Source organism: Lithobates pipiens, unplaced genomic scaffold, assembly GCF_037356315.1.
Source record: "Lithobates pipiens isolate NorthernLeopardFrog02 unplaced genomic scaffold, aLitPip1_a1.2 Scaffold_22, whole genome shotgun sequence".
NCBI classification, from domain to species: domain Eukaryota; kingdom Metazoa; phylum Chordata; class Amphibia; order Anura; family Ranidae; genus Lithobates; species Lithobates pipiens.
The window spans coordinates 224,673,967-224,696,963 of record NW_027507784.1 but is presented as its reverse complement, the minus strand read 5'-3'; the positions used below and the strand labels follow the sequence as shown (position 1 = coordinate 224,696,963).

The window sequence follows — 22,997 nt, the reverse complement described above, 5'->3', positions numbered from 1 at the left end:
GTGAGGCTTCTGCGGCACTCCAAGCAAAACCCACCTACCAAGAGGCCTTTGCCGCCTTGGTTGCGTGCAAGCTTGATAACATGGAGCAGGGGCAACAGCTTTTGTGTGAGGAGGTTATAATACACACCCTCAACAAGGGTCTGTTGGGCCAAATGACACAAGAAACACACTTGTGTGGTTTGACCCATGCCCCTGCTCCTCCTCCTCCTCCTTCTGCCACACCTTCGGCACCACAGCCACAGCCTGGAAGGAAGACCAGAGAGTGATGACCTGGGTTCAGTCTGGTCTGACAGAAGATGCAGCCTGTTGTAGTACCACAGCCTGGGAACATAGATGTCATCTGCTGCTGTTCTGGGTTTCATGGACTTCAGGACCAGACTTCTCTCCCTCAGACATGTATTCCTCAGGCCACCAATTTTTGCGTTTAAATAGTTGATGTGTGCCCTGGGGGCCAAAGGCTTCGCTAATCTCCCCAGTTTCAACATCGCTGCCTCCCTCTTTATCTGTTACTGACACCTAAATAAAGGTATTTTTTGTTTGAAGAAATACTTGCGTATGTGTTTTACTTCCAAAAGGCCAGTTTATTTGTGAGCAGGCAGGTACATTTCAAAAAAACAAAGTGAAATGAATAACAAGGGGTACCAACAATAAACAACCTCCTGTAGATTAAAAAGGAAAAACAAAATATCAAAAATACAATAATGTTGTTGTGGTAAGTTTACACACAAATACACCCCAAAAAAAGGAGAAATTAGCAAACTGTCTTTAAAGGAGATTTTTAGTAATTCAAAAAAAAAAAAAACATCCAAAAAAGAATAAACAAAATCTAAAATTGTGTAGATGTGACGCAAAATAAAATTGTATTTCCGAAATGTTTAAAAAAGAGTAATGAACTACATTCGGGAGAAGTGTGTGTGACTATGAGCATCAAAAGAAGTTCCTTCTTGCAGCATTGTAAAGAACAAGAGAATGCGCTTCATGAAAGAATTTTTAACATTGCAGCGTGACGAATGTGCTATATCGCTTACGAGCAGTAGTTTTACCTGAACGAGCGCTTCCGTGTCGGAATTTGAATGTGAGCATGCGTGGCACCTTGTCCGGAGTAGGCTACACATGATCGGAGTATGTCCTATCGGACCAATTTGTCGGAAAATATTTCCAGCAAGTTGGAAAATTTGGTCCGACGGAAACAGTCCGATGCATACCACACACAGTTGGATTATCCGACAACACATTCCGACGGATTCTCCGACCGTGTGTACAAGGGCTTTCAGTAATATTCCAGGCTGCACACAGGTCTCCTCTCTGTAGACACCAACCACCACCCTCTCTCTAGGCTCACCTGATTAGTCAGGGCTGTAGGGGAAGTACCTGCCCTCTAAAATTAGTCCCCTGTCCTAGGTTGACTGTCCACAGAGTGTGAAGTTGCTAATTTACCAAGTGTTTGGTTTCTTTTATTTTAATTCTGACATGCATATTTGTGTTATAACACTTTTCTTGAGCCTTTGTGTTTCAATAATTTAAATTGGTTAATTGGTGATACAGTTCGAGCAAAGTAGCAGAATAAATCTTTATATACTTCGTCTGAGACTTTTTCCTTTCCCTTTCTTCTCTCTTCAGCTCTTTTAGATCTGCCTATTCAGCCATCAAAGGAAGTGGTGGGTTTTAGTCACACCTCTACATCATCAGCTCAGCATTTGCCCTTTAGATTTTATGAACAGTCTCGTCGTGTTGGAAGTGACCCTACAGTACAGCGCTCTGTCTTTGCATCAGTTGACAAAGTACCAGGTGAGTACGGTCTTTTTGTAAAAGAGGACGTCATTGCCTTCAAGCTTATTGTGGACTTAGTGTATTTCTTTTTCATACATCATGGGACACAGAGTCAGGCTAATATTCATTACCTGCTGGCCCTCAGGTGCTGGACCCTGCAGTGTGGAAATCCTGGACATTACAGTGCTAGGGCATTTCCTGCAGGGTGCTGTAAAGGTCCAAGGGAGTGGACCCTAAACATGAAAGGGTACCCTGTCCTTGAAGGGCCAAGTGACAGGAACCGCCGTGAAGAGTGAAGATAGGCCCTGCGCCTGGATGGGTAAGTGAAGCTCCCTTTATTTTTTTATTGTGGCGTGTCCCAGTGATTGTAACAATCAGTCAAGCTAGCTAAAGGCTGGACACTTGTGTGCGGTGACCATACGGGGGAGTTCTGGGCTAGCTGTGGGTGTTTGCAAAGTGTACCTTTTCTGCTTGTGTCTGGCTGTTTTTTACCTCTATGATGGCATACGGCAGTGCGACGTTTTGCCTTGGTGCACGTGTGTTCGCAAGAGTGCCGCTGGGCTCAGCAGTTTGTTTGGCAGCCATGGCGTACGCGGCTTCACCACACATGCGCCATAGTCTTTGTCTGGGTGCACAAAGATTTGCATTGTACACTAATACAGTCACGCCCATTCGCCGGGACCGCGCATATGCATTTAGAACGCATAGAACATTCCGGCGCACACCCAACTTATTTAAGCTGAGCAGGTCAAGCATGTGTTGCTTCCAGGAGGCAGCTGTGGGACACAGAGCAGGCTCTGTACAGACACTTGCAGTGGTTAATTTTTCCTTACTTGGGTCACGTGAGTCACCAGGTGTTGCTTGGCAGGCTAAAGGTGCTTAGCAGGATTGTTGCATAGAGGCTTGGTGAGCCCTATTAAATGGTCTCCCTTCTGAGATCTTTTAACTGCACCCAAGTACTCTTTGTTTGCGGCATTAAATGTCTTCTAAAAAGAGGAGTGGGACTAACATCATAGGGAAGGGCACACCTATATTCATCAGTGGCTCCTGAGGAACTTTGTTGTATCCATATTGTTGTATCCCCTGAAGGACCAGAGACTCCTGGGCAATCTGACCTGCTGCGTCTATCTGGTATTGTGCCTACAGTCTGCTTCACCCTTTATAACGAAGGGTGAACTGTCCTCAGCCCTAGCCGGGTTAGAGCACAGGATTGCCGGCATGATTGCCTCCATCCTGCAGGGTGGCAGGAAGTGTGACAGATCCCCCTCCCCAGAGTCTCCTAGTCTTGAGCAGGAATGTGTTGAGGATGAGGAAGAGCTGAAAGCTTAGTATTCGGTGGAGTGCCCGGCAGATGAGTCTGCTTCCGAGCAATCTGGACAAGAAGATATGCAGTTTGTCTGCCTTTCAGTCGCAGAGGCTTTTGATCCTGACTCTGACCGAAATGGTTGGTTCTGCCTTTAAGTTGCCTCTTCTAGAGGTGACTGAGCCCCCCAGGTCCTCTTTGGGACCTTTTCAGGTCGCACAGACTTTCCTGCTTACACCCCTTGTTGGAACAGGTAATGTATGCTGATTGGGAACATCCTGACAAAACATTTTTGCCTCCCAAAAGATTTTCCTTTTATATCCCATGGATGAAAAGTTTGTTAAAAAATGGAGCATGCCAGGCGCAGCAGTCTCTTCCTTACACAAGAAATTTACTTGTTCAGTAGATAACACACAGGGCGTTAAAGACCCTGTTGACAAGAAATTGGAATTGTTATTAAAATCTTCCTTTTCTTTGGTCAGTTCAGCTATACAGCCAGCTGTTGCAGCAATTGGTATTTGCCAGCCTGTAAAGCAGGGATGCTCAACCTGTGGCTCTCCAGCTGTTGTGGAACTACAAGTCCCATGAGGCATAAAAAGACTCCGATAGCCATAAGCATGACACCCAGAGGCAGAGGCATGATGGGACTTGTAGTTTTGCAACAGCTGGAGAGCCACAGGTTGAGCACCCCTGCCGTAAAGGATCAGGTCAGATGGCCTGATGGGATTAACCAGGAAAATGATCTGCCTGAAAGTAAGACGGATATTCCTCGAGTGCTGTGTTTTGCTTTTGATGCTTTAACCCCTTCAGCCCCGGACGATTTCCCCCCTTCCTTACCAGAACACTTTTTGCGATTCGGCACTGCCTCGCTTTAACTGACAATTGCGCGGTTGTGCGACATTGCAACCAAACAAAATTTACGGATTTTTTTCCCCACAAATAGAGCTTTGTTTTTGTGGTATTTGATCACCTCTGCGTTTTTTATTTTTTGCGCTATAAACAAAAGAAGAGCGACGATTTTGAAAAAAACATTTTTTTTTTTACTTTTTGCTATAATAAATATCCTTTTTAAAAAAAATAATAATAATTTCCCTCAGTTTAGGCCGATACGTATTCTACATATGTTTTTTAAAAAAAAAAACGCAATAAGCGTATATTGATTGGTTTGCGCAAAAGTTATAGCATCTACAAAATAGGGGATATATTTATGGCATTTTTTTTATTTTTTACTAGTAATGGCGGCGATCTGTGACTGCAACATTGTGACGGACGTATCGGACACTTTTGACACATTTTTGGGACCATTCACATTTACACAGCGATCAGTGCTATAAAATTGCACTGATTACTGTGTACATGTGACTGTCAGGGATAGGGGTTAACACCAAGGGGCGATGCAGGGGTTAATATGTTCCCTATGGGACTGATTCTAACTGTGGGGGGAGGGGACTCACAAGGTGAGGACACCGATGATCAATGTTCCTCTGTACTGGGAACACACCATCGGTCTTCTCTCCTCTGACAGGACGTGGATCTGTGTGTTTACATACACACATCCACTATCCTGCTGTGTCCCCGGGCAATCGCACCGGGTCCCGAGCAGTGCTGGCAGCATGCGCACCCCCTAGGCGGCGGGGAATGGGAGGACGTCATATGACGCCCACCCAGGATGGGAGATCCCATCTGCAGGCGTGACTATGGGTGGGTAAGGAAGTGGTTAAATGCAGCAGGTTTCGTGTGTGGCTCTCTTGTCTGTGCATATGTGCAGACTTCTAGCGCTTAAGAATTGGTCAGCTGAGCTTCCTTGTAAAAAGTTATTGGCTGGTTTCCCGTTTCATGGGGTGCGTTTATTCGATGATCACTTGGACAAATATATCCAAAAGATTTCTGGAGGGAGTTCTATACTTCCTGTGAAAAAAAGCAACAAAGGTCCCTTGTTGAAAAACCCAGGGACTGCTTCCTCCAATATCTCAGCCTCAGTGCGGTTCCGCCACCAACAGGGTGCTAGGGCCAGGGGCAAGCCACAAGGCCAGGGCCAGAAAAGGCCCTAGGTCCAAAAATTTTCTACAGTTGAAAAAATGTATGTGAACCCTTTTGGAATGATATGGACTTCTGCACAAATTGGTCATAAAATGTGGTCTGATCTTCATCTAAGTCACAACAATAGACAATCACAGTCTGCTTAAACGAATAACACACAAAGAATTAAATGTTACCATGTTTTTATTGAACACACCATGTAAACATTCACAGTGCAGGTGGAAAAAGTATGTGAACTCTTGGGTTTAATAACTGGTTGAACCTCCTTTGCAGCAATAACTTCAACCAAACATTTCCTGTAGTTGCAGATCAGACGTGCACAATGGTCAGGAGTGATTCTTGACCATTCCTCTTTACAGAACTGTTTCAGTTCAGCAATATTCTTGGGATGTCTGGTGTGAATAGTTTTCTTGAGGTCATGCCACAGCATCTCAATTGGGTTGAGGTCAGGACCCTGGTCCACTCCAGAAGGCATATTTTCTTCTGTTTAAGCCATTCTGTTGATTTACTTCTATGCTTTGGGTCGTTGTCCTGTTACAACACCCATCTTTTGTTGAGCTTCAGCTGGTGGACAGATGGCCTTAAGTTCTCCTGTAAAATGTCTTGATAAACTTGGGAATTAATTTTTCCTTCGATGATAGCAATCCGTCCAGGCCCTGACGCAGCAAAGCAGCCCCAAACCATGATGCCCCCACCACCATACTTCACAGTTGGGATGAGGTTTTGATGTTGATGTGCTGTGCCTCTTTTTCTCCACACATAGTGTTGTGTGTTTCTTCGAAAACAACTCAACTTTGGTTTCATCTGTCCACAGAATATTTTGCCAGTACTGATGTGGAACATCCAGATGCTCTTGTGCAAACTGTAAACGTGCAGCAATGTTTTTTTGGACAGCAGTGGATTCCTCCGTGGTATCCTCCCATGAAATCCATTCTTGTTTAGTGTTTTTTACGTATCGTAGAGTCACTAACAGGGATGTTAGAATATGCCAGAGACTTTTGCAAATCTTTAGCTGACACTCTAGGATTCTTCTTCACCTCATTAAGCAGTCTGTGCTGTGCTCTTGCAGTCATATTTACAGAACGCCCACTCCTAGGGAGAGTAGCAGCAGTGCTGAACTTTCTCCATTTATAGACAATTTGTCTTGCTGTGGACTGATTTTGGTGATACTTTTATAACACTTTACAGCTTTATGCAAGTCAACAATTCTTAATCATAGGTCTTCTGAGAGCTGTTTTGTGTGAGGCATCATTCACATCAGGCAATGCTTCTTGTGAAAAGCAAACCCAGAATTGGTGTGTGTTTTTTATAGGGAAGGGCATCTGTAACCAACACCCCCAATCTCATCTCATTGATTGGAATCATCCAGTTGGCTGACACCTCACTCCAATTAGCTCTTGGAGATCTCATTAGTCTAGAGGTTCACATACTTTTTCCATCTGCACTGTGAATGTTTACATGGTGTGTTCAATAAAAACATGGTAACATTTAATTATTTGTGTTATTAGTTTAAGCAGACTGTGATTGTCTATTGTTGTGACTTAGATCAAGATCAAATCACATTTTATAACCAATTTGTGCAGAAATCCATATCATTCCAAAAGTGTTGACATACTTTTTTTTGCAACTGTAAACCCAGCACCAAGCCCTCCTTTTGACGGGACGCCCCACTCCATTGGGTGGGGGGGAAGGCTGCTGCACTTTGCAAACATTTGCAAAACAATTCAGGATGAGTGGAGGTTTCTAAGATACAGCATTCCCTCGGATCCTCCAAAAAGAAACTTATTGTTTCAGACACTACATCATCTATTGCATCAATGAGTGATTGTAGAGGTTCCTATATTCGAAAGGGTACAGGGTTTTACTCAAACCTGTTTACAGTTCAGAAACCAGACAGGAGCACCAAGTCCATTTTGGACCTAAGGTCCCTGAACAAGTATCTATTGATACAGTCCTTTCGGATGGAGTCTGTCCGCTTAGTAGTAACCTCACTCAAGGGGGGAGACTGTTTAGCCTCCATCTATTTAAAGGACGCATACTTACACATACCAATCTTTCAGCCTCATCAGAGATTCCAGATTTTGCGGTAGGAACATCACTTTCAGTTTGTGGCTCTACCCTTCGGGCTTGCTACAGCTCCCCAGGTGTTCACAAAGGTCCTAGCACCAGTACTGGATCTTTTAAGGGCCCAAGGGATCCTGGTGCTCGGGTATCTGGATGACCTCCTGTTCAGAGATCACTCGGTACAGACTCTAGAACAGAGCATAATATACACAGTGAGGTATTTCAAAAGCTTGGGCTGGATCATAAATACCAAAAAGCCAGCCTTGAGACCAGCTTAAAGTCTAGGATATTTAGGTCTGATTCTAAAAACGGTCCAAGCAAGAGTATTCTTGCCACCCAAAAAGAACTGTGCCCTGAAGGATCAGGTGCATCAGATAAGGGGCACCAGACAACCCTCTATTTGGCTCTGTATTAGTCTTGTAGGGAGGATGGTATCCTCCTTCGAGGCAGTGCCCTATGCCCAGTTCCATTCCAGGCCTTTACAACGAGACATCTTGTCGGCTTGGAACAGAGGAAGAAAAGCCCTGGATTATCCAGTGTGCTTATCTCCTCAGGCATGCTTAAGCCTGAACTGATGGTTGCAGGATCAGAACCTGCTAAAGGGAAAATACTTTCTCCCATTAACTTGGAGAATACAGACTACAGATGGCAGTCTCTCAGGCTGGGGAGAAACCCTAGATGGGCTCACAGCTCCTGATGGCTATCACCTCGGATAGAAGGGTGTCAGAGTTGGCGGCCCTTTCATGCAGGGAACCGTACTTGATCCTTCACCATGGAGGTCGTGTTATGACCTGTTCCATCCTTTTTGCCAAAAGTGGTGTCGGCTTTCATTTCAATCAAGATTTTATTTAGCCTTTTTTTCTCTCAGCCTCGTTTGGCAGAAGGCATTCTTTGGACGTTGTCTGGGCAGTCAAGGTTTATCTATCTAGAGAATAAGACTCTTATTTTGTTTTAATAAAAGGACTTAAGAAGGGGCAGGCAGCTTCCAAAACTTCCATTACCAATTGAGTCCGTCAATTGGTCATTCGGGGCCGACGGTCTGAAACATAAATTTCCTCCTTTTAGGATGAGAACTCATTCTACAAGGGCTGTAGGGGACCTCCTGGGCTTTTCCCCATCAGGTATCTGTGGCTCAGATTTTTAAGGCTGCCATCTGGTCTTTAGTCACAAAATATTAGCAAGTGGATGTTCAAGCAGCCAAGGATTCAGCTTTCGGCCGCAGTGTACTGCGGGCTGCTGTAAAAATTATAATGGCTATTGTTTGGCAGGGTGTCTCCTTCCCCTCAAGGCTATTGCTCTGGGAAGTCCCAGCAGGTAATGAATATTAGCCTGACTCTGTGTCCCATGATGTACTCAAAGAAATGGATTTTACAGCTAAGTATGACATAAAAATCTTGTTTTCCACCTTTGCAGCCAAATTGAGATAACATCTACTTTTACATGTACCAGTTCACCTAGTATACATATAATAAAAATACCTTTTTTTTAGATGCTATTTATAGGTCTTTCAGCAAGAAAACATTTTGCTTAGTTCTTCTTGTTATGATGGGACTGGAGAGCTGTGTTTGCCATTAATACCCCTGTCTGTATTGTGCAGGCACAGAGGATTATTTATAGAAAACACAGCTCCCACACATACTTATCAGTTGTACTAGATTTAATATGAGTTTAAGGTTTCAAAACTGGACTTTTCTATATTGTTAATGAGAACTGGATTAAGCCAGAGACCAACCATTCTATAGGGACAGATCAAACTGAAGTGCAGGCGGCCCCCGGGTTACAAACAAGATCGGGTCTATAGGTTTGTTCTTAAGTTGAATCTGTTTGTAAGTCGGAACAGGTACGTTTTAAGTGTATCTCCAGCCAAATAAAAATGTTTTAATCTTTTTGGATAGCATAGGGAAGGGTTAACACCCCTGTAACGTTTGTTTTGCTGTCTGTGCCGCTGTTCAGAAGATTTCATCTCCCTTTCTGTCCCAATAACAATTGGATTTTGAAAATTTTGTGGTGTTGTGGAAATAAGCCTTGGTGATAAAGCATCAGTAGAGACACCTTTTTACCCATAATAACTCTTACAGGAGAGAATTTCCCTTCCTTGGGGTAGATTTCCTCTCACTTCCTGTTGTCTCCTTCCGTTTGTAAGTAGGAGTCGTTTGTAAGTCGGATGTTTGTAACTCAGGGACTGCCTGTAGTTGAGTAATTCTTGCAATCACCCATGGCAACTTCTCCTCAAACATAAGAATATATATAAACAGAGCACAATTTTGGGACTTTAAATGAAGAGAGCATCAAAGAGGTGCCCGCCTCCATCCCTGTCAAAATATTAAAAATGGGGGGAGGGGGGGGGGAAGGGAAGAGGGTGGGACTTTAAATGAAGCACACAGCTAGTAAAAAAGTTGGTCAAGCGACTAGAAAATGACATTTATTCATATTTCATAATCCACCATAAAACATTTTGGGCATCAAACCTCTATAAGGTGGATCTTAAATAAACATACAAGGTATAAAAATGTATCACAATCCGATAGATCTTAACATTTGAAAAAAGCAGCAATGACAATTAATGCATATAGTACACAGAGTAATAATAAATTATATTGAATACACATAAAATCAAATGATGTCTTATTGTTCCATGATTAATGTAGAAATAAAAAATGATAAAGGCTCGACGCGTTTCGCGGCACGACATCCGCTCATCAGGAGCAAAATCATGGAGTAAATCTAAAAAAATTTAATAAAATAAAAATAAAAAATTAACAAAAGATAAAAAAATAAAATAAAGATTGAATAAGAAATATAAAGGGAAGAGAAGTATAGTTTTATAATTAATGAGAGCTATGCATCCAACTCACGTCTGCACCCACACACCAGAAGATTAGCATCGAGGATCGCCACAACATCGCAGAGCAAAACTCCCGGTCACCACAAAGGCCAGCATGGGCGATAACACCCACCGCAGGCACCTCCATCGGATTGTGATACATTTTTATACCTTGTATGTTTATTTAACCACTTAAGGACCAGGCCTCTTTTTCGGACTTGGTGTTTCCATGTTTAAAACAGTTTTTTTTGCTAGAAAATTACTTAGAACCCCCAAACATTTTATATTGTTTTTTTTCTAACACCCTAGAGAATAAAATGGCGGTCATTGAAATACTTTTTTTCACACCGTATTTGCGCAGCGGTCTTAGAAGCGCACTTTTTTTGGAAAAAATTCACTTTTTTGAATAAAAAAATAAGACAACAGTAAAATTAGCCCATTTTTTTTTTATACTGTAAAAGATAATGGTATGCCGATACCCAACATGTCACGCTTCAAAATTGTGCCCGCTCGTGAAATGGCGTCAAACTTTTAGCCTCAAAAATCTCCATAAGCGACATTTAAAAAATTCTACAGGTTGCATTTTTTGCATTACAGAGGGGGTCTAGGGCTAGAATTATTGCGCTCGCTCTACCGATCGCGGCGATACCTCACATATGTGGTTTGACCACCGTTTTCATATGCGGGCGCTACTCACGTATGCGCTCGCTTCTGTGCGCAAGCTCGTCGTAACGGGGTGTTTTAAAAAAATATTTTTTTTTTCTTATTTATTTTAATTTATTTTATTTATTTTTACACTTTGAAAAAAAAAAAAAAAAAATGGATCACTTTTATTCCTATTACAAGGAATGTAAACATCCCTTGTAATAGAAAAAAGCATGACAGGTCCTCTTAAATATGAGATCTGGGGTCAAAAGGTCCTCAGATCTCATATTTGGGCTAAAATGCAAAAAAAATAAATAAATAAAAAATCTGACATTTAAAAAAAAAATATACCTTTAAGAGGTATGGGCGGAAGTGACGTTTTGACGTCGCTTCCGCCCTCCTATGGTATAGAGACGAGTGGGGGCCATCTTAGCCTCACTTGTCTCTATGCCCAGCAGACTGAAGGACCCGATCGCCTCCGCCGCTACCGACGGCTCCGGTAAGCGGCGGAAGGTGTGGGAGGGCGGCGGGAGGGGGGGTGGCACCTCTCCCGCCGCCGATAGCGGTGATCTCGCGGCGAATTCGCCGCGGAGACCACCGTTATCGTACAGCCGACCGCCGCCTGAAGAGATGGATATCTCGGTTGTGGCAGCAGCTGCTGCCGTTACCGAGATATCCCTCTTCAAAAAATGGACGTACATCGTCGTGCGGCGGTCGGCAAGTGGTTAAGATCCACCTTATAGAGGTTTGATGCTCAAAATGTTTGTTAGAGGCTTGATGCCCAAAATGATTTATGGTGGATTATGGATTATGAAATATGAATAAATGTCATTTTCTAGTCGCTTGACCAACTTTTTTACTTGCTGTGTGCTTCATTTAAAGTCCCACCCTCTTCCCTTCTTCCCCCCTCCCCCCATTTTTTATAATAATATATATGTTTAAAACAATATATATGTATTTTAACCCTTTCATGACTAAGCCTATTTCTGACTTTTGGTGTTTACAAGTTAAAATCCATATTTTTTTGCTAGAAAATTACTTAGAACCTCCCAAACATTATATATATATATATATATATATATATATATATATATATATATATATATATATCATTTATTTTTGCGGAGAATCTAGAGAATAAAATGGCGATTGTTGCAATATTTTATGTCACACGGTATTTGTGCAGCAGTGTTTCAAATGCGCAATGGGACACGTTCATGAATTTTGAAAAACAAAACAGTAGAGTTATCCCAGTTTTTTTGTATAAATATGATGATACGCCAAGTAAATAGATACCAAACATGTCACGCTTTATAATTGCACGCACTCGTGGAATGGCCACAAAAACGTTGATACCTAAAAATATCCATATGCAGCGCTTTACATTTTTTTACGGTTACCAGGTTGGAGTTGCAGAGGAGGGCTTGTGCTAGAATTATTGCTCTCGCTCTGACGATGATACCTCACATGTGTGATTTGAACACCGTTTACATATGCAGGCACGACTTCCGTATGTGTTGTCTTTGCTGCGTGAGCTTGCGGTGACAGGGGTGCTTTGAATTTTTTTTTTCTGATTTATTTTATTTATTTTTGTATTATTAAATCGTGTTTTTTTTTTTTTTTTTTTTTTAAATAGATCACTTTTATTGCTGCCACAAGGAATGTAAACTTCCCTTGTGACAGTAATAGGTGGTGTCGGGTACTCTTTATGGAGGGAATCGCGGGTCTAAAAGACCTCCAATCCCTCCTTTGCACTTACACCATTTTCAGTGATCTGAATACTTTTATCTGAATACTGTATATTTTTTAAAATCCGGTGCCATTGGCAGCCGAGTAAACCGGAAGTGGCTTTGTGACATCGCTTCCGGGTTTACATCCAAGAGATTGGAACAAAGCCGTTTCTGGCTTAATTTCAGTCTGTCACTAGCCGGCGGAATTGGCGGATGTTTGATCGGGCCTTCTGATGGAACGGGAAGGCTTTTAGCCACATCGGTTGTTATACCTGGAAAGCCGATTACCTGCTCTAAACAATGGTAGTGCAGCTGCGGGCATCATCCCAATATAACCGCATACTCTCGGCGGGAATGGGTTAAGTATGCTGTGTGAATAGCAGAACATAGCAAACTTATAGTAGGGTTTTCCTACATTTGACTGCAAAAGTGGAAACACACTTTAACCAGTTGCTGACTGGCTCACGCCGATATACGTCGGCAGTATGGTACGTTGCCCAAAATGATGTACCCGTACGTCACTCGCCCCCATTTTGTGCCTGCGGCGATTGGATTAGTTGCAGAACCGATCAATCCCCAGGACAATGATTTTTATTTATTTTTTTAATTTCTAGGTTTTTATTATTTTTGCATAGAAATACATAACATAACAAAACATAACATAAAGTAGTCCCCACCAGCCCTCGCAGGGGCTATACCCTCCTTACAAGCAGATCAAAGTTATAGCCAGTCTCAAACTACCCAGTACTCCATCCATCCGTCTGCATCCTCCAAAGACAGTGGTCCCACTAATTAACATACTTTGGGACCTAAATCCCCCTAGCTTTGCTTATGTGTTATGGACGACCCTAATGCTTCGACCAAAAAAGTGTGGGGGGTGGGTGGGATACAAATACACGTAATGAGATAGGGCCGGATTGGGGGGTCCATTCTCCAGACCCCCCACTGCCCCAACCAGGATGTTTTTCTTTCCGTTTTCTCCTCTCCTCTTTCCCGTCCTTCCATCCCAGGTATCTACACTGTTAGCCCTGCATACTCCTCCGAGTAGAAGAACTCAAGCCAGTAGAACCACCGTTTGAGGAACTGTTCTCTAAGGCCTCTGTTGGTAGCCACCAGGTCCTCCATTTTGTGTCTGCCACTTTCCTCAGCCAGGTTGCCACCCCTGGGGGCTCTCTCTGCTTTCAGAACAGGGGGATGCAGCTTTTCGCCACTGTGACCACCAGTGGCAGAATGGATTTCCGGTAGGTTCTGCTCGGTGTGTCGCGAAGATGCAGTAAAAAGAACTCGGGAGTCCTGGGCAGCTCTCGGTCCATGAATTTCTGCATAATCCGGTCTACCTCTGTCCAGAAGGGTGTCAGGAACTTGCAGTTCCAGAAAATATGCAGCATATTGCCTGCCTCCTCCCCATACCTCCAGCAAACTTCCGAGCACTGAGGGAATTATCCTTTCTACCTCTCTCTCGGTCAATTGCATTCCTAGGTCCTTTTCCCATCTACCTATATAGGGAGGTCTGTAACCCGGGGGGGTGAAATAAGAAGTTGATATATCAAAGAGATCGTATGGCGTACTGGTTCTTGCTCCAGGCACAGGAGCTTGAAAGATGTCAAGGCCCTTTCAAAAGGTGCAGAGGGAGGCTGTGCTTTGATAAAGTGAGCCAGTTGGAGCTTTTGGCAAAAGGAGAGATTTGCCAGCAGAGGGTCCTCCATAATGTTCTGCCTGGACATCCACTCACCGTTACTGGTGAAATGATGGAGTTGGCATCTTTCACCGCCCTTTAGGGTTCGGAATCTAAGGTCTCCCAATCCCGGGCTGAAATCGGGGCTTCCCAACCACTGGTGTTAGAGGAGAAGGGCATGGCGCGATTGAGTGATCTCGGAAGGTTTTCTGGGCTATCCTCCATGTCTCCCCAAACGTGGGGTGTTTGAGTACCCGGTCAGGTATGGACTTCTAGCACCAGGGCAACCCGTCTAGCTCCATTCCCGCCATGAGTTGTTCTACGTGGATCCATTGCTTTAGCATCCCATGGCGACACCTATCAATGATTCTTGCCAGGTGGCATGCCACCTGATACATACTCGCATCCAGGAGGGCCATTCCTCCCAATTTTTAGGAAGGCGTAAAATTGACTGTGTTAAGCACGGAGCTCTCTGTGTCCATATGAACGTGACCAATGTTAGGTTTATTGCTTTAATGAATGTAGTCGGGATCTGGACGGGGAGGGTCTGCAGTAGGTAGAGTATTCGGGGCATGATATTCATTTTTATTATGCTGCAGGGCCTAAAACATGAGAACATGCCCGTCTGCCATTTTCATAGATCTTTTCTAATCTCTGCCAAAAGAGGGGGGAAATTTAAGGGGAATATATCCACTAGCTTGCTCGGCAGGCAAATGCCCAAGTATTATATATACAAATTTTCCCATTTAAAAGGGAAGTCCGCACGAAGCAGGTTGCGCGTTGAAGTCGGCATGGAGACATTTAAGGACTATGATTTATGATAATTGACTTTAAAGAAGGACAATGCTCCATATGTCTTCAGTTCTGCCATCAAGTTAGGGATTGAGACCAGCGGGTTGGATATGAAAAAAAGCAGATCGTCCGCAAAGGCTGCTTTCTTTGGGGTCAAGTTGTCGCTCAGACGCAGTCCTGTTATGTTAGGGTTGTCCCTTACCGTGCGGAGGAGGGGTTCAAGGGACAGAATGAATATCAAAGGAGATTTGCCTCATCCCATTAGTAATCCTGAAGGGGAGGGAGAGCTGGCCATTGACTTTTACTTGAGCTGAGGGTCAGGAGTAAACCTTGAATCCAATTCATCATCCACTGGCCCAATCCCACATGTCGGAGGGTTTCAAACAGAAAGGGCCAGTGCACCCTATCAAACGCCTTCTCGCCATCGGTAGAGCGAAGTAGCAAGGGAACTTTCCCCTCCCTAGCCACATGGATAAGACTAATTGCCTCTCGCCTCTCTCGAGGGCACAAAACCAACCTGGTCCCAGTGAACGAGCGAAGGGATCCATTCCGACAACCGTATTGAAAGGATCTTAGTGAAGATCTTTAGTTCAACATTGAGGAGGGATATAGGCCTGTAATTTTGGCATAAAGAGGGGTCCTTATCCTCCTTGGGAATCACTGTGATAAAGGCTCTCAAGGAGCCCTCTGGGGGTGTGACCCCTTCTCCCACATCGTTGTATGCTGCTAAGAAATGTGGCATCAGAAGATCCCCGAAGGTTTTATAGTAAGTCAGCGTGTAGCCGTCTGGGCCCGGGGCCTTTCCCCTCTGCATTCTGGCTATGGCTTTCGTCACCTCCTCACCAGTCAGCGGTGCCTCCAGGGCTGCTAGAGCTTCATTGGGCAATCGGGGAAGCCCTGACTTTTGAATATACTGAATGATGTCTTTCCGTTCCTTGGAAATCTCTCTCTCCAAGGAAGGAAGCGGCAGGTTGTACAGAGCCATGTAATACTTGCGGAACTGGTCCGCAATCTCCTCTGTGGTATGCAACCTGGTGTTCCCTTCTCCCTTAATTTCCGGAATGAAGGCTTGGGCCCGTTGGGCCCTCAGTGCCCTCTCCAACAATTTACCGCATTTATTACTGTGTTCGTAAAATGTACGTTTGCACTTTGCAATAACTGCCCTAGCCTTATCCAGAACCAGGGTCCTCAGTTGATTTCTCAAGACTGTGAGTTCCACCAGAGCTCGGATAGCCAGGGATTGTTTGAGTAGATTCCAGGACCCTAATTTTATCTAGAATTTCGAGGGTTTGCTGGGCCCGTGTCCTTTTGAATTGGGAGCCAAGTTTTATCAAGAGACCCCTAATCGAACACTTATGCGCCTCCCGCACCATTAGGGGGGTGCTCTCAGCACCAGCGTTAGAAGAAAAATAATTTCTCAGCTCCCTCGATACTTCTGCCACCACCTCAGGGGTTTGGAGCAGTGTATCATTTAGCTTCCACTGCCACTGTTTGGGCCTAGGGGGCAGAATTTCTATGTCCACAAAGACCGGAGCATGGTCTGAGAAAGTGATAGATCCAATAGAGGCCGATCTCACCCTTGAAAGTAAGGATTGGGGCAACATAAGAAGATCAATTATGGAATATGAATCATGAGGGTGAGAGTAGAATGTATAGTCCCTCTGGGTCGGGTGCAGGACCCGCCAAACGTCAACCAAGTGGAAAGAGTAGAGATTTTTTTCAGGCATTTGAGCGCCACGTAGGAGAGCTGAGAGGTCTGCCTGGATGTATCCAAAGCGGGATCCATGACAAAATTCATATCTCCCGCCATGATAACCAGTCCCTCAGAAAAGTCTTGTAATTTTGTTAGGGAAGACTCTATGCAATGACCTGACCCAAGTTGGGCAGATATAGGTTCACCAGCGTCACCAAGGAGCTGCCCAGGGTCCCCTTCGCAAACAGTGCCCATCCCTCCTTGTGACTCCACTGGTCCCGCAGCGTCCACGGCATCGTGGCTCAAATTAATATGCTGACCCCCTTCGACTCAGAGGAGCACCCGTGGTAGGCAACTGGGAAGCGGCGGTCCTGGAATCCCGGTATCCTATCGGCTCTAAAATGAGTCTCCTGGAGGAAGCATATGTTGGCTTTAGAGTGTCTCAGATTGGATAACACCGGGGTGTTGAATCCCTTAACATTAAAGGACATTAATCTGATAGTATCCAGGGAACTCATGGTCCCGCCTCTGGTCTGAAGGACAGGAATGGGGAAAAAACAAAACAAACAACAACAAAAAAACAACAAAAAAAACAAAAGGGGGGGAGAAAAGTAGAGAGAGAGAGAAGAATACCAACACAGAATAAATGTGGGGATACCACTGCACCCCCTGCTCAGGACCCACAGCGGACTAAAGGGCCGCCTACCGCGGGACCTCAGTCCTAAATCCTAACGACCAACCAAAGGGTCGGCTGAAGCCTAATGTCAGGTGACTCTGCGCTACGGAGAATGAGCAATATCAATATTAACACAACTCCCAACACATCAACCCTGCCACCACCCCCAGCCATCCCTTTTCCAGCCCACCGCCACCCCGCCCAGCGCCCTCCCCTCTTCATAGGGGGCAGTCTAGTACATCGGGAGGAATCCCCCCGGGCCCGTCCGACTAGGATGAATAATCCTTTTTATGGTGCCTACTAAAATTGCAAATAACATTTTTGGAGGGACCCGGGTACCTGGCGGAACGGCAGCCAGCCCGGACCCCCCAGCGAGCACCACCCCCCCACATTTTCCACAGCAATCTTTCCATTCATCCCCCCCAAGGTAGTACACCGAGTCTTTCGGGCACTCTGCCATGTCCAAGCCACGACCCCCCAATGATTTTTCTGACCAATGAAATGCCTCCTCTGCCTGTGAATTGTAAACACAGGCAGAGAGAGTGATGTCATATCCCCTCGTGGAATCCTTTTCAGTTCCAGAGAGGACATCCAAACGTGAGTTGCACCAACACTACACTGACACAGTACACGTAGGCACACATTTCACCCCCTGATCGCCCCCCCCCCCCCCCCCCAGTTAGCCTCTTCACTCCCTGTCAACAATTGCAGTTTTTTCACTGATCACTGCATTGGTGTCACTTGTGACAGGAATCAGCGTTAGGGCAGCTAGTAGTAGACGCAGGTAGCTTTAGGGTACCCCCCATTAACCCCCTAATAAAGGTTTAACCCCTTGATAACCCCCCAGTTAACCTTTTCACCCCGTCACTAGTAGATCTGTTTTCTGATTGCCGTATTAATGTCACAGGTGACTATAGTTAGCCCGTTAGTTGGTTAGTTTCAACATCAGGTTTTTATAGCGTCCGGGTACCCCCATATATTACCTAATAAAGGTTTTAACCCCCTGATCACCGTATTAGTGTCACAGGTGACGCTGGTTGGTAAATTTGTTTTTATAGCGTTAAGGTACCCGCTGTATATTACCGAATAAAGGTTTTACCCCCTGATCACCCGCCAGGTGACATCAGTTAGGTTTTAGCATCAGGGTCAGCGTCAGTGCCAGGCAGTGTCAGATTAGTGCCAGTAGCGCTAACACCCACGCATGCAGCATACACCTCTCTTACTAGTATAGCGTCTGAACGGATCAATATCTTTGCTTTAACCTGATCAGATCTATACTAGCGTCCCCAGTAATTTAGGGTTCCTAAAAACACAGCATTAGGCCGCGTACACACGGGCGGATTGTCTGGCCAACTAAGTTCGTCAGACAATCCGACAGACAGTCCGTCCAAACTTTTGAATGAACGGACTTGCCCACACACGGCACTTTTTGAGCGGACTAATACGGCGGACTAAGTCCGCCATACAATCCGCTCTACTTTTGAAATGAACGGACTCGCCCACACACGCGGAGAAAAGTCCGCTCATTTCGAGCGCGTCTCCAGGTAGGCGGGGCCCGCGAAGGAGACGTCGCTGGCCCCGCCGCCTGGAATGGACTTAAAGGGGAACCCCAACGCCGAAAAAAATCGGCGTGGGGGTGCCCCCCAAGTCCACAACAGACCCTTCTCCTAACACGCTACCCGGCCGGCCAGAAAAGGGGGGCCGCGTGCCCTCAACATGGGGGGTGCCTTGGGGAAGGGGCCCCCCCACCCCAAAGCACCTTGTCCCCATGTTGATGAGGACAAGGGCCTCTTCCCGACAACCCTGGTCGTTGGTTGTCGGGGTCTGCGGGCGGGGGGCTTATCGGAATCCGGGAGCCCCCTTTAATAAGGGGGCCCCCGGATACCGGCCCCCCACCCTATGTGAATGAGTATGGGGTACAATGTACCCCTACCCATTCACCTTTAGAATAAAAGTACCAAAAAAAAACACAACACACGAGATAAAATATTTTATTGCACAGCTCCGGGGGTCTTCTGTCTTCGGGGGTCTTCTCGCCGGACTCCTCCGCTATCTTCTTGTAGCTCTTTTGCTAGCGGAGGAGTCCGGCTTTCTTCCTCCCCGCCGCCGGCCTCTTCTCCCGACTTCGGGGGTCTTGTCCCCCTCTTCGGGTCTTCTGCCGGGCCACCGCGCCTTCTTATAGCTCTTTTACAGGCGGTGGCCCGGTCTTCTGTCGCCTTCCGTTCTTCTTCTCCAGGAGATGTTGCCTCGACGATCTCTCCGGCCGGAATGCCAAGGACGCACTGCGCGGCCACTTATATAGGGACAAGGGGCGGTGTCACATGGCTTGGTCACATGGGTTGATGTCACATGGGGACTATGACATCGTAAGGGGGCGGGGTCACCATGTGACACCAACCCATGTGACATAAAGCCATGTGACACCGCCCCTTGTCCCTATATAAGTGGGCGCGCAGTGCGTCCCTGGCATTCCGGCCAGAGAGATCGTCGAGGCAACATCTCCTGGAGAAGAAGAACGGAAGGCGACGGCGGCGACAGGAGACCGGGCCACCGCCTGTAAAAGAGCTATAAGAAGGCCCGAAGTCGGGAGAAGAGGCCGGCGGCGAGGAAGAAAGCCGGACTCCTCCGCTAGCAAAAGAGCTACAAGAAGATAGCGGAGTCCGGCGAGAAGACCCCCGGAGCTGTGCAATAAAGTATTTTATCTCGTGTGTTGTGTTTTTTTTTGTACTTTTATTTTACAGGTGAATGGGTAGGGGTACATTGTACCCCATACTCATTCACATAGGGTGGGGGGCCGGTATCCGGGGGCCCCCTTATTAAAGGGGGCTCCCGGATTCTGATAAGCTCCCCGCCCGCAGACCCCGACAACCAACGGCCAGGGTTGTCGGGAAGAGGCCCTTGTCCTCATCAACATGGGGACAAGGTGCTTTGGGGTGGCGCGGCCCCCCCTTCCCCAAGGCACCCCCCTATGTTGAGGGCACGCGGCCTGGTACGGCTCAGGAGGGGGGGCGCTCACTCGCCCCCCTTTCCTGGCCGGCCGGGTAGCGTGCTCGGACAAGGGTCTGTTGTGGACTTGGGGGGACCCCCACGCCGATTTTTTTCGGCGTTGGGGGTCCCCTTTAAGTCCATACCAGGCGGCGGGGCCAGCGACGTCTCCTTCGCGGGCCCCGCCTACCTGGAGACGCGCTCGAAATGAGCGGACTTTTCTCCGGGCGGGAAAAGTCCGTTCATTTCAAAAGTACGGTGGACTGGCACACACACGGCCATACTGTCCGCCAGAAATGCGAGTACGACGGACAGAATTTTGAAAAATCCGAAATACTTAGTCCGCCGTACTGCGCGCTGAAAAAGTCCGCTGAAGCCCACATACGAGCGGACTGTCCGCTGAAATGTGTTTCGGCGGACTAAGTAGGCCATACAGTCCGCCCGTGTGTACGCGGCATAAGTCACAGCACAATTCCAGACAATATAAATCTGCCCTCCAAAAATACAATTCATGCCTCCACACTGCCAAATAGACCTACTTTATCACTCATCAAAACCCTCTCACGCAGTCCCCGTCAACTCTTTTCTACCTTTACCACTCTCCTTCGTCCTCCATTACCTCCACCCACTAACTTACTCACTGCTCAAGAGATTGTTAATCACTTCAAAAATAAGACTGAGACAATTCGCCTCAAGATCTCCACTCTACAGATATCTCCCTCACTTTATACTCCATGTCCTCCTGCACAATCAACACTTCTCTCTTTTAACTCAGCCAATATAGAGGAAGTGACTAAACTTTTTTCTAAAGCCCACCTAACCACCTGCCCCCTGGACGCTGTTCCTTCCCCAATACTACGGTCACCATCTGACTCTATCCTACACTCTTTAACTCATATCTTCAACCTCTCTCTACTGGCATCTTCCCCAACCCTCTAAAATATGTGCTAGTCACTCCCACAACAAAAAAAGCCTCACTAGACCCCACCAATCTTAACAACCTAAGACCCATCTCTTTACTTCCTTTTGTCTCCAAACTCCTTGAACGTTAATCTACAACCGACCGAGCGACCACCTCATTGAGAATAACCTTTTTGATCCCCTTCAGTCTGGATTTCACCCACAGCACTCCACAGAAACTGCACTCCCAAAACTCACAAACAACTTACAGCCAAAACCAATGGTCATTATTCCATACTCTTACTCTTGGACCTTTCCACTGCCTTTGATACAGTTGCCCACCCTCTCCTCCTCAAAAAACTCAATTTGCTTGGTCTCCATGGCTGCACTCTGTTGGTTCGAATCTTACCTATCTCATCGCACCTTCAGTGTCATTTACAACTCCACTTCCATCTCTCCAACTCCTCTTACCTTTGGGGTCCCCCAAGGTTCTCTCCTTGGACCTCTACTATTCTCAATCTACACATCCTCCCTGGGTCAGCTGATAGCATCCCATGGCTTCCACTACCATTTATATGCTGATGACACCCAAATATATCTCTCTGCCCCTCAGTCCCCCCCCCCATCAATCTTGTCACGCAATAACAATTTACTAACAGACATATCAGCCTGGATGTCAAACCACTTCCTCAAACTGAATCTGTCTAAAACTGAGCTCTTAATATTTCCTTCCTCACGTACCCCTTCCCCTGACTTCTCTGCCAAAATCAATGGCACATCTATCAGTTCGTCCCCACATGCCAGGGTGCTAGGGGTAACCTTAGACTCTGAACTGTCCTTTCAGGCCCACATACAATCCTGTGGAAATCATGCCACCTCCACATTTCCAGAATATGCCCCTTTTTAATTAATGACACCACCAAGCTTCTAATTCACTCCCTGGTTATCTCTCTCCTCGACTACTGCAACTCCCTCCTCATTGGATTACCTTTACATAAACTATCCCCTATTCGGTCCATAATGAATGCTGCTGCAAGACTCACCCACCTTACCAACCATTCTGTGTCCGCCACCCCACTCCCTGCACTGGCTTCCACTCACGCAACAAATAAAATTCAAAGTACTAACAATAATTTACAAACCCATCTATAACTCTCCCCCAGCTACATCACTAACCTAGTCCCAAAATAGCAACCAAGCCACTCACTTCGGTCCTCCCAAGACCTCCTGCTCTCTAGCTCCCTTTGAAATAGATAAGAACTACAATCTAGTTCAAGGTTATCTGCTGCGGTTTCTAATTAAAAAGTATAAATGTGCATGCACATTAGAAGTAAACACTCTCTGAGACGCGTTCAGCTCACTTACTTCTAACTTCTGGTTTATTTCTGAGCGGTGTTAATATTTTATACAGAAAGATACGTCATTGCTATGTCAGTCTAATTGGTACATCTCATTGGTTAAATACAAGAGAAATGGAGAAACTTGATGCTTGAAGTTTGGTTGAAGCTGGTTCTGTTATCTCATATGCATTCTTCTAAGGCATGGGGTGTAGGGTTGAGACGCCATCTTTAGGTCCAAACAGAGAGCCAATCTGTATACTACATAATAAGTAAGGAGTTGCATAGAAACATGGAAACATGTATACACATAAGCAAATAGACATTTTCTGATTATCAGTGTGTACATTACATTCCTTCACAGTCCCTCCTAAAATGGCTATTTTCTTCTGTCCCTCATCTAAAGGTCCTACTCACCTGGCCCATTCTCCTCAGCAACTCTTTTAGGCTGTATATAGAGTTAGGCAGCAACTAGTTCGCTACCCCCCTCGATACAGCTGGAGAAGGGCAATCAGGAGCTATCTATCCATATAACCCTATAGGATTGTGAGATTGTGGACAGG

General features: G+C 45.8%; 1 protein-coding gene across 13 annotated transcripts in view; it reads left to right on the top strand.

Moving 5' to 3' along the window:
• CLEC16A (C-type lectin domain containing 16A) overlaps nt 1–22,997 on the top strand; it is a 1,523,862-nt gene that overhangs the window by 1,222,898 nt on the left and 277,967 nt on the right. For all 13 annotated transcript variants that reach the window (XM_077448876.1, XM_077448874.1, XM_077448875.1 and 10 more), the window contains one exon: nt 1,621–1,788. In XM_077448876.1, coding sequence (XP_077305002.1) covers nt 1,621–1,788 — 168 coding nt within the window. The remainder of the gene's footprint in view (nt 1–1,620; nt 1,789–22,997) is intronic.